Raw genomic sequence first — 11,884 nt, 5'->3', positions numbered from 1 at the left:
GACTGTACTTGTACTATAATACATGCTACTGTCTGACTGTACTTGTACTATAATACATGCTACTGTGTGACTGTACTTGTACTATAATACATGCTACTGTCTGACTGTACTTGTACTATAATACATGCTACTGTGTGACTGTACTTGTACTGTAATACATGCTACTGTCTGACTGTACTTGTACTGTAATACACGCTACTGTGTGACTGTACTTGTACTATAATACATGCTACTGTTTGACTGTACTTGTACTGTAATACATGCTACTGTTTGACTGTACTTGTACTGTAATACATGCTACTGTTTGACTGTACTTGTACTCTAATACATGCTACTGTGTGACTGTACTTGTACTCTAACATCACAGAGAAACGTTCCTAGTCTGTGAACCCTCACTGACAACGGCAATAAACCACTTCTGATTCTGACATTCTATCTAATAAATACATTCATCATCATCATCGTTTCTACATATTTATCATGTTTAATAAGCCCCGCCCCACATGTTGCGTCATCACGCAACTTCTCTCTGTTACATCTTTAGCCTGTTTGTGGTCTAAATTCAGTTTAATTTGATTTAAGTTACTACTACTAATAATAGTACTAATAGTAACAGTAGTAGTAACAGTAGTAGTAACAGTAGTAATAACAGTAGTAATAACGTCATACAGCAGACTCGCTTTGAGTTGTGAATATCCCGACCTCTGATCTGGACTTCAGGAATGAAAAGCAGAACCGGGCTCAGAACCATTCAGGCAGGATTTAATACAAAGAAAAGGTGGGCGGAGTCAATCATTGATACAAATATCTGCCGATCACTGGAAGCCGCTGGGCCCGAACTCGGCCTCGTGGAGGAGCTGCTGGATCTTAGTTCTGACCCAGGACTGTTTCTCCGGCGCCAGTCTCCTCAGGGCCGGAGCCAGACTGAGGAGAAACAGATCCACGTGGTCCCTCTGATCCAGGTCCCAGTCCCTCCGAGCCTCCCTGACCTCCCTGACCTCCCTCCTCCTCAGGCGCTCCTCCAGCAGACGGTCGGCGCTCCTCCTCCTGAGCCGGGCCGGGCCGGGGGACACGCTGCGATACTCCTCCTCGCCATCAGTTTGGTCCGAGAGCTCCACTTCTGCCACCTCCTGGTCGTCCGCTTTCATGTGGGCGGGGCTGGAGGCGGAGCAGGACGGGTGTGAGGAGGAGCGTGGCGACGCAAAGGAGGCGGCCAGAGACGTGACCGACTGCATCATCACGTCAAACAGCTCCCTCACGTTGACGTGCTGCGTTTGAGGACAGTCGTCTGTCACGGCGCTCTCCGCCGCCGCCTCCGTCTTCACCTCCGTCGCCCTGATGGGGGCGCCGCAGAAAGACGACGGCCGCTTCCTGTGGACGACCTCCAACGTTGTCGTCGTAGCATCGGCCAGGGCGACGCCTACAAACACACGAGACCAAACCGGGTCAATGTGACTCAGCAGACGCGGACACAACTAGTCTCCGGCTGTTTTAACTAGTCTCCACTTCTACGGCTGTTTTAACTAGTCTCCTCTTCTACGGCTGTTTTAACTAGTCTCCTCTTCTCCGGCTGTTTTAACTAGTCTCCTCTTCTACGGCTGTTTTAACTAGTCTCTTCTTCTTCAGCTGTTTTAACTAGTCTCCTCTTCTTCAGCTGTTTTAACTAGTCTCCACTTCTTCAGCTGTTTTAACTAGTCTCTTCTTCAGCTGTTTTAACTAGTCTCTTCTTCTACGGCTGTTTTAACTAGTCTCCTCTTCTTCAGCTGTTTTAACTAGTCTCTTCTTCAGCTGTTTTAACTAGTCTCTTCTTCTACGGCTGTTTTAACTAGTCTCCTCTTCTACGGCTGTTTTAACTCGTCTCTTCTACGGCTGTTTTAACTAGTCTCTTCTTCTTCCGCTGTTTTAACTAGTCTCTTCTTCTACGTCTGTTTTAACTAGTCTCTTCTTCTTCCGCTGTTTTAACTAGTCTCTTCTTCTTCGGCTGTTTTAACTAGTCTCCACTTCTACGGCTGTTTTAACTAGTCTCTTCTTCTTCAGCTGTTTTAACTAGTCTCTTCTTCTTCCGCCGTTTTAACTAGTCTCTTCTTCTTTTGCTGTTTTAACTAGTCTCTTCTTCAGCTGTTTTAACTAGTCTCTTCTTCTTCAGCTGTTTTAAATAGTCTCTTCTTCTTCAGCTGTTTTAACTAGTCTCTTCTTCTTCAGCTGTTTTAACTAGTCTCCACTTCTACGGCTGTTTTAACTAGTCTCTTCTTCTTCAGCTGTTTTAACTAGTCTCTTCTTCTTCCGCAGTTTTAACTAGTCTCTTCTTCTTCAGCTGTTTTAACTAGTCTCCACTTCTTCAGCTGTTTTAACTAGTCTCTTCTTCTTCAGCTGTTTTAACTAGTCTCCACTTCTACGGCTGTTTTAACTAGTCTCTTCTTCTTCAGCTGGAACTGAAACTAGCTTCTTTACAAACCGGCGTTCTGGTCGGCGCTCCGTGTCTCCGTGGTCGTCCCGTAGGAGCCCTGGAGGCGGGCTGGGATGGGGTCCAGGACGCAGCCGTTGGTTCCGTTGGTTCCGTTGGTTCCGCCGGTTCCGCCGGCCGCCCTGGCATCGATGAACGGGTTGAGGAAGGACAGGATGGCGGAGAACCTCCACGGCCGGTAGTTGAGCAGCCCGGCGCCGCTCTCACGCCGCTCCTTCTCCCGCTGGCGTTCCCGCCGGTGCTGGTCCCGGAGCATCTTCCACTTCCTCCTGCATTCGGACTCTAGTGGACCCAGAACAAGAACATTTACTGCCGGGCAGGGTCTGACGTCATCCCGTCCAAACCACGCCCCCTCCCCCGCTGCGTCCGTCACCAGAACAGGAGACCTTTAAACACCAACAAGAACACGCTGTGTGACGTCACCGAGGACCGGATCCTCACCGGAGACCCCGACCATCGCCGCCACCTGTCTCCAGGCGTCGCTCCGCGTGCCCGTGTCCCGGTACGTTAGGCACGTGCTGTCGTAGAGGCTCGGGAAACCGGACACCGCGAGGATCAGTTCGTACTCCATCTTGTCTCAGAACCGGACGACGGAACCGGAGAGCGACAGAGCCAGCCCCCGCACATCCTTCTTCTTCCCTCCGGTCAAAGACGGGCCACGAAGCACCGTCACAGGTGCGTGGCGCCACCTGCTGTCGCGGAGAGTGTGACGTCACGACGCTCCGGTTTCTAAATACAATAAATGATCGAAGCCGGTTTCATCCGGTAGATTCACGACTGTAACCGGAGTGAAACCCGAAAGGATCTCGTTGCCTAGCAACCAGAACGCTTAGATTTACTGTTTCTGGTGGTGACGTAGGAGGAAGGACATTCATTGGTCGGTTGATCCATCGATCGCTGTTACGCTCAATCAGGCTGGATCAATACATTTTATTCTCAGTTTCAGTTCCGTGGAGGAACCGGATCCAACCAGAACCGGAACCGGAACCGGATCCATGAACCGTTGAGGTTCAGATTAAGAAAGAGACGACTTCCTGTTGGTGTCTTTTATTCTGAAGGAGGAAGGAAGCAGGAAGAGTCGTCATGTGACGCGTGCTGGTCGTCACGGCGACATGATGGAGAACATCTTCACAGGACTCAAGATCTCGATCCAGTATCCGTCAGGATCCTGGATGAAGGCCAGGTCCCTCATCTTCCCTGAGAGGGAGACAAGGTGGGGTTAAGACACTGGTCCCTAGTGGTCCCTAGTGGACCTCACTGGTCCCCACTGGTCCCTAGTGGTCCCTACTGGTCCGTAGTGGACCTCACTGGTCCACACTCATCCTCACTGGTCCCCAGTGGTCTGTAGTGGACCTCACTGGTCCCCACACATCCTCACTGGTCCCCAGTGGTTCCTAGTGGTCCCTAGTGGACCTCACTGGTCCCCACTGGTCCCTAGTGGCCTTCTGGACCAGCGCACCCTGCTGTCTGCGGTCCACTCCTGACCTGAGTCTGGTTTCTTGATGAAGGTCACGTTTTTGTCCTCCAGATATTTACAGGCAGCGTCGACGTCGGGGACAGAAATACCGATATGACCTGCAGCCACACAGAGAGACAAAGACAGGGACCAATCAGACAGAGAGACAAAGACAGGGACCAATCAAACAGGGACCAATCAGAGACCAAATCAAAGATCCGGCTCTCACCAAATCCCAGCGGCTGCTTGTTCCCATGGTGATAGGACAGATTTGTGTCCAGCTCCGAGCCCCAGTTGCTGACGGACACACAAATAAAACGTTGTTGTTGCCCAGCCGAAGCTAGGCTAGCAGTCGCTAACGCTAACCACTGAACCTGGATTATTGATCCCAGGCGATGGGATCGGTCCTTCCGGGCGGGGTCGAGGGCGTGGCCGTCATACGTACTGCGTGAGCTCCAAGGTGGCTCTGCGAGAGAAGGTCCACGCCGTCCTCTCCCTGATGTCCCCCGGGATGTCCGCCTTGTCCTCGTAACCCAGGAAGTAGAGGGTGAAGCGCATGGAGGGGAAGTCGATCTTCTGGAGCAGCCTGGAAGACGGGATGAGGATTGGCTCTGGCTCCAACCAATCAGCAGGGGCCGACGTGGAGCCGGACTCACGTCATGCCGAGGACCCGGGTGTAGAAGTCCAGGGACCGGGCCGGATCCTTGACCCTCAGCATCGTCTGCTGCATCATGTAGTCCTGAAGACAAACAGGCGGTCAGAGGCTAGCTGATGTAGCTTAGCATTTAGCATAGCATTCAGCAGCAGTGCAGAACAAAACGTCGAGAATGAAACGCCACGGCCCAGGTAAACCCGTGACGTCATCGGTAAGGCGGGAAGCAGCCCTTATTTGGTTGAACATGAACGTTAAACGGGTCTCCGGTTCCGGCCGGAGGGTTCTCTTCAGAGTCTCCAGGCGGAAGCGGTCTGGGTCAGGATGACGTCACCTTGGTGGACGGGTGTCCCTCTTTGCAGGCGGCGGACACGGCCTCGTCCGGTAGCCCCGCTCCGTCCTCCATGTCTCGGCGCAGACGAACCGGTTCCTCCGTGGTGCGTTCAGGTGCTCTCCAGAACGTCGTTCATTCTCTGAAAGGTGAGCAGAAGACTGAACGTTCTGAACTCACCTGCGAGGGGGAGGGGCGGTCCCGGTCCAGGGGTCATATTTACGGGCTTCCTGTTGTCACGGTATTTCTTGGGGTGGGTGGGGGCCGGGGGGGGCTCCAAGAAGTCCCACGTCCTCAGTTTTCGTATTTCGGAGTGATCCTGAAGGCAACAGGGGTTCACCTCCCACCAGGTGTTCCTGCTAAAGGGCGTGGCCAGGAAGCAAAAAAAGCGGAAGCGCTGAAGACACAAACGCGTCAAAATAGAATTCATAAAGTTTGAGGTCATTTGATCAAATTTAACGTCGACTTTAAATGACGCGAGGGGGCGGAGCTTCAGCACTCAGGTAGAAAAATGCAGTCCGGCCGATTGTCAGGTATGAACAGGTCGCACATATTTCAGGTGAGGAAGATGATGACTCATCACCTCCCCCACGGGTTGAACAGGAACTGGACCGAAACGGTCCCCGTCTGGAGCCAGAACCAGAAACCTGAACTCTGGGGGCCGGCCCAACAGAACCTGCCGGCCAGGTGTGCAGCCCACGACGATTTACTCTGAACGAAGTGAATCTGCAGCCTCAGGAACGAGGCCCGAAACTTCAAAATAAAAGCGTCTGGATTATCGGTACTCCTAAAAAGAAAATCAAGCTGCTTCCAGGAAACGAGACGACCTCAAAGGAAGTCTCCGCCCACCCGAGGAGCGAGGAAGAGGAAGACGAGCGGGGACACGTTCACACAACTTGTTTTATTATTCCATAAAATGAATAAAAGGAGGAGGAGGAGGAGGAGCGTCCTTCATCTCCCCAGCAGCAGGATCACCAGCCGCTTCTTCAGCGCGGACAGTTTGCCGCCGTAGTTCTGCTGCAGGACGGACGCCAGCTTCATCCGGACGCTCCGGAGGCTCGGCAGGGAGGCGCAGGCCGGAACGTTGAGCAGCGTGTGGAAGAACTCCTGCCACAGGTCGCCGTGGGGGTTCCTGGGGACGGGGGTCACACAGAGGGGCGCTAGCACCTGGCTTACCCGGCTAAAGCGTCCGTCCTCACCTTCGGAACACGCCGTTCGTCCTCCACACGCCGCCGTCTCGCCTGACCTCCATGTACGTCCCAAACAGCATGCAGTGGACGGTCCCGGCGATCCCAAAGTAGTCCGTCTGGAAGCAGACGGGACGGTCAGTCTCAGGTCAAGGTGAGCGTGCCCTCTAGTGGTCAGAGCGGGAAGCACGTGTCCTAGATAAGGGCGTGTCCTGACCTGATAGCTCCAGGGTTTCCCACTGAGCATCTCCGTACACTGGAAGCCTGACGTCAAGCACCTGGCGGTGAAAGCAGTGCCTTCTGGGAAAAGCTCCATGTCGATGCTCTGGCCCAGGTCGATGAGGACGAGGCCGTGGTCCACGCCGTCCGGCTCGAAACACTCGTTCTCCAGGAACCTGCGCGAGACGGTAGCGATGGCGAGGGCTTTCTGGCGGCCGACCCGGCGCGGCGGCGGCTACCTGTCCCCCAGCAGGAAGTTGTCCGGCTTGACGTCGGCGTGCACGATGCCGACGCGGTGGAGCTGCTCCACCATGTTCAGGATGCAGACGGTGAAGTGCATGACCAGCGGCGGCGGCATCACCTTGTCGCTCAGGCCCTTGTAGCGGTTCACCGCGTTCTGGGGGAGGAGTCACAGGTTCAGGCTGGCGTCCCGCCGCCGCCGCCGCGTGTGGGCGGGGCCGAGTGGCCGGCGTACCAGCAGGGTGCCGTAGCCGTAGAGCTCGCCCAGCAGGACGCTCCCGTCGTGGAACAGGTGAAGGGCGCGGGCGCTGCTGTAAAGGCGCCGGACGTCGGGCTGCAGGCGGGCGTCCAGCCGGGTGCTGATGTAGAACTCCCAGGGATTGGCCGGTTTCTGCACCTGCAGAAGGGGAGGGCTCAAATAAACGTCAGGCCGTCTGTCCAATGAGACGCTCCGCTCCGACCTCACCTTCAACGCCATCTTCTCCGAGGTCACGGGGTCAGACGCCTGGTAGACGGTGGCGAACGCTCCTCGGCCGACGACGCAGCCGACTCTCAGACACGCCCCCCCTGGCGGGAGGAAACGGGACACGTCAAGCATCAGGAGCGAGGCCCCGCCCAGTCCGCACCTCACACGCCATTTAAAACGCGCCACTGAGCCAAGCTCTGAACCGGCTAGCTGCTCCCAGCCTGATGCTAAGCTAGGCTAACAGCTTGTGGGCGTGGCCTCACCCAGGCTGATGCTCGTCTTCGGGCTGATGCTGGGCAGGTTGCAGGGCCAGCTGATGCAGCGGGGGTCGGAGGTCAGAGGCGGGCTGAGGGACGACAGCAGACCCGAGATCAGCTCCTCGTCCCAGGGGTCCGGCACCAGGTCCACGTCCGTCCCCTCTGGACTCTGGGGGCGCTGTCCCGGGCTCAGGAAGGTGTCCAGGTCCGGTTCAGAGACCTCCGGGCTACTGATGTCCAGCCAGTCCAGCGAGTCCGGTTTCAGGGGAACCTCAGAGACTCGTTCTGGACCCTCGGGTTCTTCTCTTCTGGGTCCGGCTGAGCTCTCGTGGTTCCGCGGCTGCTCGGGGACGGAGGACTCGGCGGGACAGACGGTCTGGTCTCTGAAGGACAGGGCAGCAGGAGGGGGGGGCTGCACCACGGTGAGGGAGAGGCCCTCGCCGACGCCGGTACCGTGCCGGTCGGACGACGGTACCGCCGACTCGGAGAGGTTCTCATTGGACGGGCTCTGCTCCATGATTGGACTGAGGACAGAAGACACAGGAACCGGTCCCCTGGTCAGGACCTCACACGACCCAAACCCAGGTTCTGTTGGGGGCTCGGGTTCCCCGTGGAACCAAACCGATGGATCCGATAGAACCAGGGTCGAGCCTGACGACGGAGCTCTGGTTCCGTACGGATCCGTTACCTGAGTTTGTTGGACTGCCGCCTGATGAAAGCGTCGTGGTCAGCGGCGCCGGTTCCGTTGTTCTCTGCAGAGAAGATAAACCGTCAGTAGCTGAGCCCCAGGGACCGGGTCCACGGGTCTGGGTCCTGGTCCAGGTCCGGGTCCGGTACCTTTGTCCTGGTAGAAGTTGCCGCTGGGGAGGGATTTGTGGGTCGACGGCGTGGAGGCGAACCGGGCCAACAAGGCGAAGTCCGTGGTGCTGTTGGGACAGGCCGCCAGCGAGCTGAGGGGGTCGTAGCGCCCGCCCCACACGGCGCTCTCGTCCGGTACCGGGTCCGAAGGCGTGTCCTGGTGTCAAACGGCACCGATGTTTACGGCCGGGCGGCGCCGGTCACGTGACCCCCCCCCGTTCCGGCTCACCGCCGCGGGGTCGAGTGTTTTCTCAGACTCACGTTGGGTTTGCTCGCCGCCTGGACTTCAGCCAGAGCTGTGATTGGCCGAGTCTCCACCAATGAGGGAGCAGGAAGACTGATCAGAGGACAAAAGGGCGGGATCAATCGGACAGCAGGAAAACACGAGCTTCCATAAAGTCGGGTTTACCTGTCGGCGGCGTCCTGAAAGATGGTGAACGGCGCCGCGGCGGGGGGTCCGGCGAAGGAGGCGGAGCCACCTTCAAAAAGAAACAGAGGTCTTTCCACGCAGGAAGTCAAGTGGCGAGGTCACCGACCTTTACCTGCCCCCCCAGGTGTGCTCCAGCTGCAGCACAGACAGAGGCAAGCTAACTCTGTTAGCCTCGGGGCTGACCGGCACCAGAACCGGTACCGGGTCGTCACGCCATCAGTCCCGAGAGGCGGGGCCTGTCCTCCGTCCTATCAGCAGCATTCATCAGTCCCGAGAGGCGGGGCCTGTCCTCCGTCCTATCAGCAGCACGCTCACCCTTTCCTGCTCGTCTCGGCTCCGCCTCCTCCCCAGGGGCGTGGAGCACCGATGGGAACGGCTCGTCCAGAAGGGGCGGGGCCTGAAACATGTCCATGACCACGACTGGAGGATACAGGAGCAGGAGACGGGTCACTAGAAGCCACGCCGGGCGTGGCACCGTGACCTCAGCGGCGGCGCTCACCGAGCGCCTCCTTCGTGTTGACGGTCGGCGACGGCAGCGCCCTGGAGGGCGTGGCCTGAGCGAAGCCCAGGGAGGTGTTGGGAGTGACGTGAGACGGGTTCCCCGGGTTCCCCGGACCCCCCTGTGACGCTGAGACACAGAGACGGGCTGGAGACGCTCAGGAGACGCAGCGAGTCCTCGCTGGCCGACGCTCTACTCACTGTCCAGCTTGTCCTCGGGTTCTGGAGGGCGTCCCTCGCTCCTGTGACCCAGAACAAGAACACGGTCAGCGCCGTCACCTACCTGTGGGAGGAGCCTGGGACACACCTGAACCAGTGAGAATCAGAGGCTACTCACGGCGCCGGACGGTTCCACGAGGAACTCCGCTGAAGTCCGGCGTCCCAACAGGAAGGCGCGTCTGCGGGACGCACGCCGGCGGGCCCGGTTCGGTTCTGCTGCCGACCGGGTTCAGGGTCCGACGGGGACTCGTGGATGAAGGTCGGATCGGCGTGGAGACCCGAGGCGAGCCGGCGCCGGCTGCTCGGACCATGGGAGGGTTCTGGATGCTGGGCGGGTCCGGCTGCAGACTGAGGCGTCACAGAACACGGGTCCACTCAGTGATCGGTACCGACGCCGGGTCACACAGAACCATCGTTTCCTCACCGCCTGTGATGGACCCCCCCAGGGCTCCAGGTCCAGGTCCTGGTCCATTTTGTCCAACCTGTGGATCAGGCTCAGGATAAGCTCCTCCTCCTGACGCACCTTCTCCCCTTCAGATAGAAACAGAGCACACGCTAAGACCGGCGCCGGCCACACGGGCTGCGGCGCTGACCCGGTTCTTACGGCTCTCTTCTTCCCGCTTCCTGCGGCGCCGGAGGAAGAGTTCTGCTCGGACCTCCTCGAAACTCAGCTCGGACCCTTCACAGAGCAGCGCGTCCTTCAGGTACTGGGACGCCGTGTGGACGCCGGCGCCGTGTCCCGAGGGGTTCACCTCGGAGCGGGACACCCTGCAGGGACAAACGGTCCATCAGTGACCGGGAGCTCCTCCTCCACCAACCAATGAGTCGAAGGAGGCGGGGCTTACGTCACGATGGTTCTAATGGCGTCTGGTTTGGGAACAAGTTCCCCAGCAGCCTGAAACAGAGCAGCGGCGTCAGAGGTCAGAGCAGCACAGGTCAGAGGTCAGCGCCGACCAAACCCACCTGGTTAGACGCCTGGTTGGTCAGACTGGAGCTCTGGAGCGGGTTCCGACCCGACAGACAGGAGCTGAAACATTCCACAGAACATCTGTCGTGTCCCGTAAACGAGCCGGTCCTCCCGGACGCCGCCCACGGGCCTCGGGTCCGAGCTCGGAACTGCCTGCAGATCAGATCGAGAGCTTTGTCGACCCAGACTAGAGCCCAAGCGGAACCCAGGCAGAACCCAGGCGGAACGGTGAATCCGGACCAAAGCGTGCGTCTCGCTACCCGTGCGCGCTGAGGACGGCGTCGGCCGGCTGCGCCTGGTTCTCCATGGCTCTGTGGAACAAGGCGTCGGCCTCCTCCGTCATCCCTCGCCGCTCACACTGCTGCGCCCAGGCCACGTAGAACGCAGCGGTCCGGGTCCCCACGCCGCGGCCGGAGAGGAAACCGTACAGCGCCACGGGGTCGGACGAGCGGCCCGCCTGCGTGACGGAATAAGGAACCGTGAGGAGAGGACGGGAACACCCGTGGCTGCGCCCTCTGCTGGTCAGACGTACGTATCTGATGCAGTAGTTCACGTATCGGAGGTCGTCTGCGTATCGCTCCACGCTCAGGAAGCTCTGCACCAGGCTCTCGTACACCAGCGACATCCCGCTGCCTCCGTCCGCCGGCGGCGTCTGCTCCAGGTAGTCCACGAACCTGGTCCAACAGGAGAACGTACGAATTCAGACACGCAGTAGAACGAGGAACAGGCCCACGGCCGGGTTCCACCGAGCTCCAGGTCCACGGCCGGGCCTCCGTCTACAGGCGATGCTAACGTCCTAGCACTCACAGGCGATGCTAACGTCCTAGCACTCACAGGCGATGCTAATGTCCTAGCACTCACAGGCGATGCTAATGTCCTAGCACTCACAGGCGATGCTAATGTCCTAGCACTCACAGGCGATGCTAATGTCCTAGCACTTACAGGTGATGCTAATGTCCTAGCACTCACAGGCGATGCTAACGTCCTAGCACTCACAGGCGATGCTAATGTCCTAGCACTCACAGGTGATGCTAATGTCCTAGCACTCACAGGCGATGCTAACGTCCTAGCACTCACAGGCGATGCTAATGTCCTAGCACTCACAGGTGATGCTAATGTCCTAGCACTCACAGGTGATGCTAATGTCCTAGCACTCACAGGCGATGCTAACGTCCTAGCACTCACAGGCGATGCTAATGTCCTAGCACTCACAGGTGATGCTAATGTCCTAGCACTCACAGGTGATGCTAATGTCCTAGCACTCACAGGCGATGCTAATGTCCTAGCACTCACTTGCTCCACGGATCCAGAGGGTCTTCTCCTGCGTAGGAGCTCATGCTACTTTTAAAGCTTCTGGAAAGAAACCGCGTACAAGATTAATACTTCGGTGCGACGTCTCAAAATGATGACGTTGAAATGAGCGGAAACTCGGTGTAAATGTCTGAAGCTAACTGCTAGCACGAAGCTCAACGTTGTTAAACGGCACGCTTACTGTAGGTAAGTAGCGCCGTCCATCCCGGCTCCAGTATCAACACGAAACGGCCGCTTGCTGCTCCAGACGAACCGCGACACTCCGTTAGCCCGTTAGCCCGTTACCATCCCGGAACTCCGACTTGTAGGCTCGCGCTTCAAATTTCGCG

The 11,884-nt window shown here is 57.6% G+C and overlaps 3 protein-coding genes across 3 annotated transcripts; all 3 read right to left on the bottom strand.

The window, feature by feature from the left end:
- Window positions 1-486: 486 nt before the first annotated feature.
- Window positions 487-3,271, bottom strand: LOC137909178 (uncharacterized). Its single transcript, XM_068753608.1, has 3 exons — window positions 2,906-3,271; window positions 2,456-2,746; window positions 487-1,420 (listed from the first exon to the last, which is right to left on the bottom strand). Exons 1-3 carry the CDS (start codon window positions 3,033-3,035, stop codon window positions 816-818), a joined length of 1,026 nt encoding a protein of 341 aa, XP_068609709.1. The 5' UTR covers window positions 3,036-3,271; the 3' UTR covers window positions 487-815.
- A 168-nt stretch (window positions 3,272-3,439) lies between these two features.
- On the bottom strand, window positions 3,440-4,999 carry LOC137909179 (lactoylglutathione lyase-like). The gene is made up of 6 exons (XM_068753610.1): window positions 4,907-4,999; window positions 4,577-4,659; window positions 4,366-4,506; window positions 4,150-4,217; window positions 3,950-4,039; window positions 3,440-3,661 (listed from the first exon to the last, which is right to left on the bottom strand). Exons 1-6 carry the CDS (start codon window positions 4,976-4,978, stop codon window positions 3,567-3,569), a joined length of 549 nt encoding a protein of 182 aa, XP_068609711.1. The 5' UTR covers window positions 4,979-4,999; the 3' UTR covers window positions 3,440-3,566.
- An 816-nt stretch (window positions 5,000-5,815) lies between these two features.
- Window positions 5,816-11,759, bottom strand: bub1 (BUB1 mitotic checkpoint serine/threonine kinase). Its single transcript, XM_068754133.1, has 24 exons — window positions 11,737-11,759; window positions 11,538-11,597; window positions 10,777-10,918; window positions 10,505-10,701; window positions 10,241-10,304; window positions 10,123-10,172; window positions 9,865-10,045; window positions 9,667-9,803; window positions 9,396-9,625; window positions 9,342-9,354; window positions 9,260-9,300; window positions 9,060-9,188; window positions 8,876-8,980; window positions 8,540-8,609; window positions 8,392-8,467; window positions 8,110-8,287; window positions 7,961-8,024; window positions 7,279-7,796; window positions 7,016-7,116; window positions 6,785-6,946; window positions 6,549-6,706; window positions 6,308-6,485; window positions 6,103-6,209; window positions 5,816-6,035 (listed from the first exon to the last, which is right to left on the bottom strand). Exons 1-24 carry the CDS (start codon window positions 11,757-11,759, stop codon window positions 5,855-5,857), a joined length of 3,165 nt encoding a protein of 1,054 aa, XP_068610234.1. The 3' UTR covers window positions 5,816-5,854.
- Window positions 11,760-11,884: the final 125 nt, after the last annotated feature.

This window comes from Brachionichthys hirsutus, chromosome 20, assembly GCF_040956055.1.
Source record: "Brachionichthys hirsutus isolate HB-005 chromosome 20, CSIRO-AGI_Bhir_v1, whole genome shotgun sequence".
Taxonomy (NCBI): domain Eukaryota; kingdom Metazoa; phylum Chordata; class Actinopteri; order Lophiiformes; family Brachionichthyidae; genus Brachionichthys; species Brachionichthys hirsutus.
Note: the sequence above shows the minus strand (reverse complement) of the source record. Positions and strands in the feature narration are given on the sequence as shown.

Coding starts and splice junctions, on each gene's coding strand:
- LOC137909178 (XM_068753608.1), bottom strand. CDS start 3,035: ATGGAGTACGAACTGATCCTCGCGGTGTCCGGTTTCCCGAGCCTCTAC. Junction 2,747..2,905: donor GGCGATGGTCGGGGTCTCCG/GTGAGGATCCGG, acceptor TGGGTCCACTAG/AGTCCGAATGCAGGAGGAAG. Junction 1,421..2,455: donor GAGCGCCGACCAGAACGCCG/GTTTGTAAAGAA, acceptor GTGTGTTTGTAG/GCGTCGCCCTGGCCGATGCT.
- LOC137909179 (XM_068753610.1), bottom strand. CDS start 4,978: ATGGAGGACGGAGCGGGGCTACCGGACGAGGCCGTGTCCGCCGCCTGC. Junction 4,507..4,576: donor ACCCGGGTCCTCGGCATGAC/GTGAGTCCGGCT, acceptor CCCGTCTTCCAG/GCTGCTCCAGAAGATCGACT. Junction 3,662..3,949: donor CATCAAGAAACCAGACTCAG/GTCAGGAGTGGA, acceptor TCTCCCTCTCAG/GGAAGATGAGGGACCTGGCC.
- bub1 (XM_068754133.1), bottom strand. CDS start 11,759: ATGGACGGCGCTACTTACCTACA. Junction 6,210..6,307: donor GGAAACCCTGGAGCTATCAG/GTCAGGACACGC, acceptor GTCTGCTTCCAG/ACGGACTACTTTGGGATCGC. Junction 6,036..6,102: donor ACGAACGGCGTGTTCCGAAG/GTGAGGACGGAC, acceptor CCCCGTCCCCAG/GAACCCCCACGGCGACCTGT.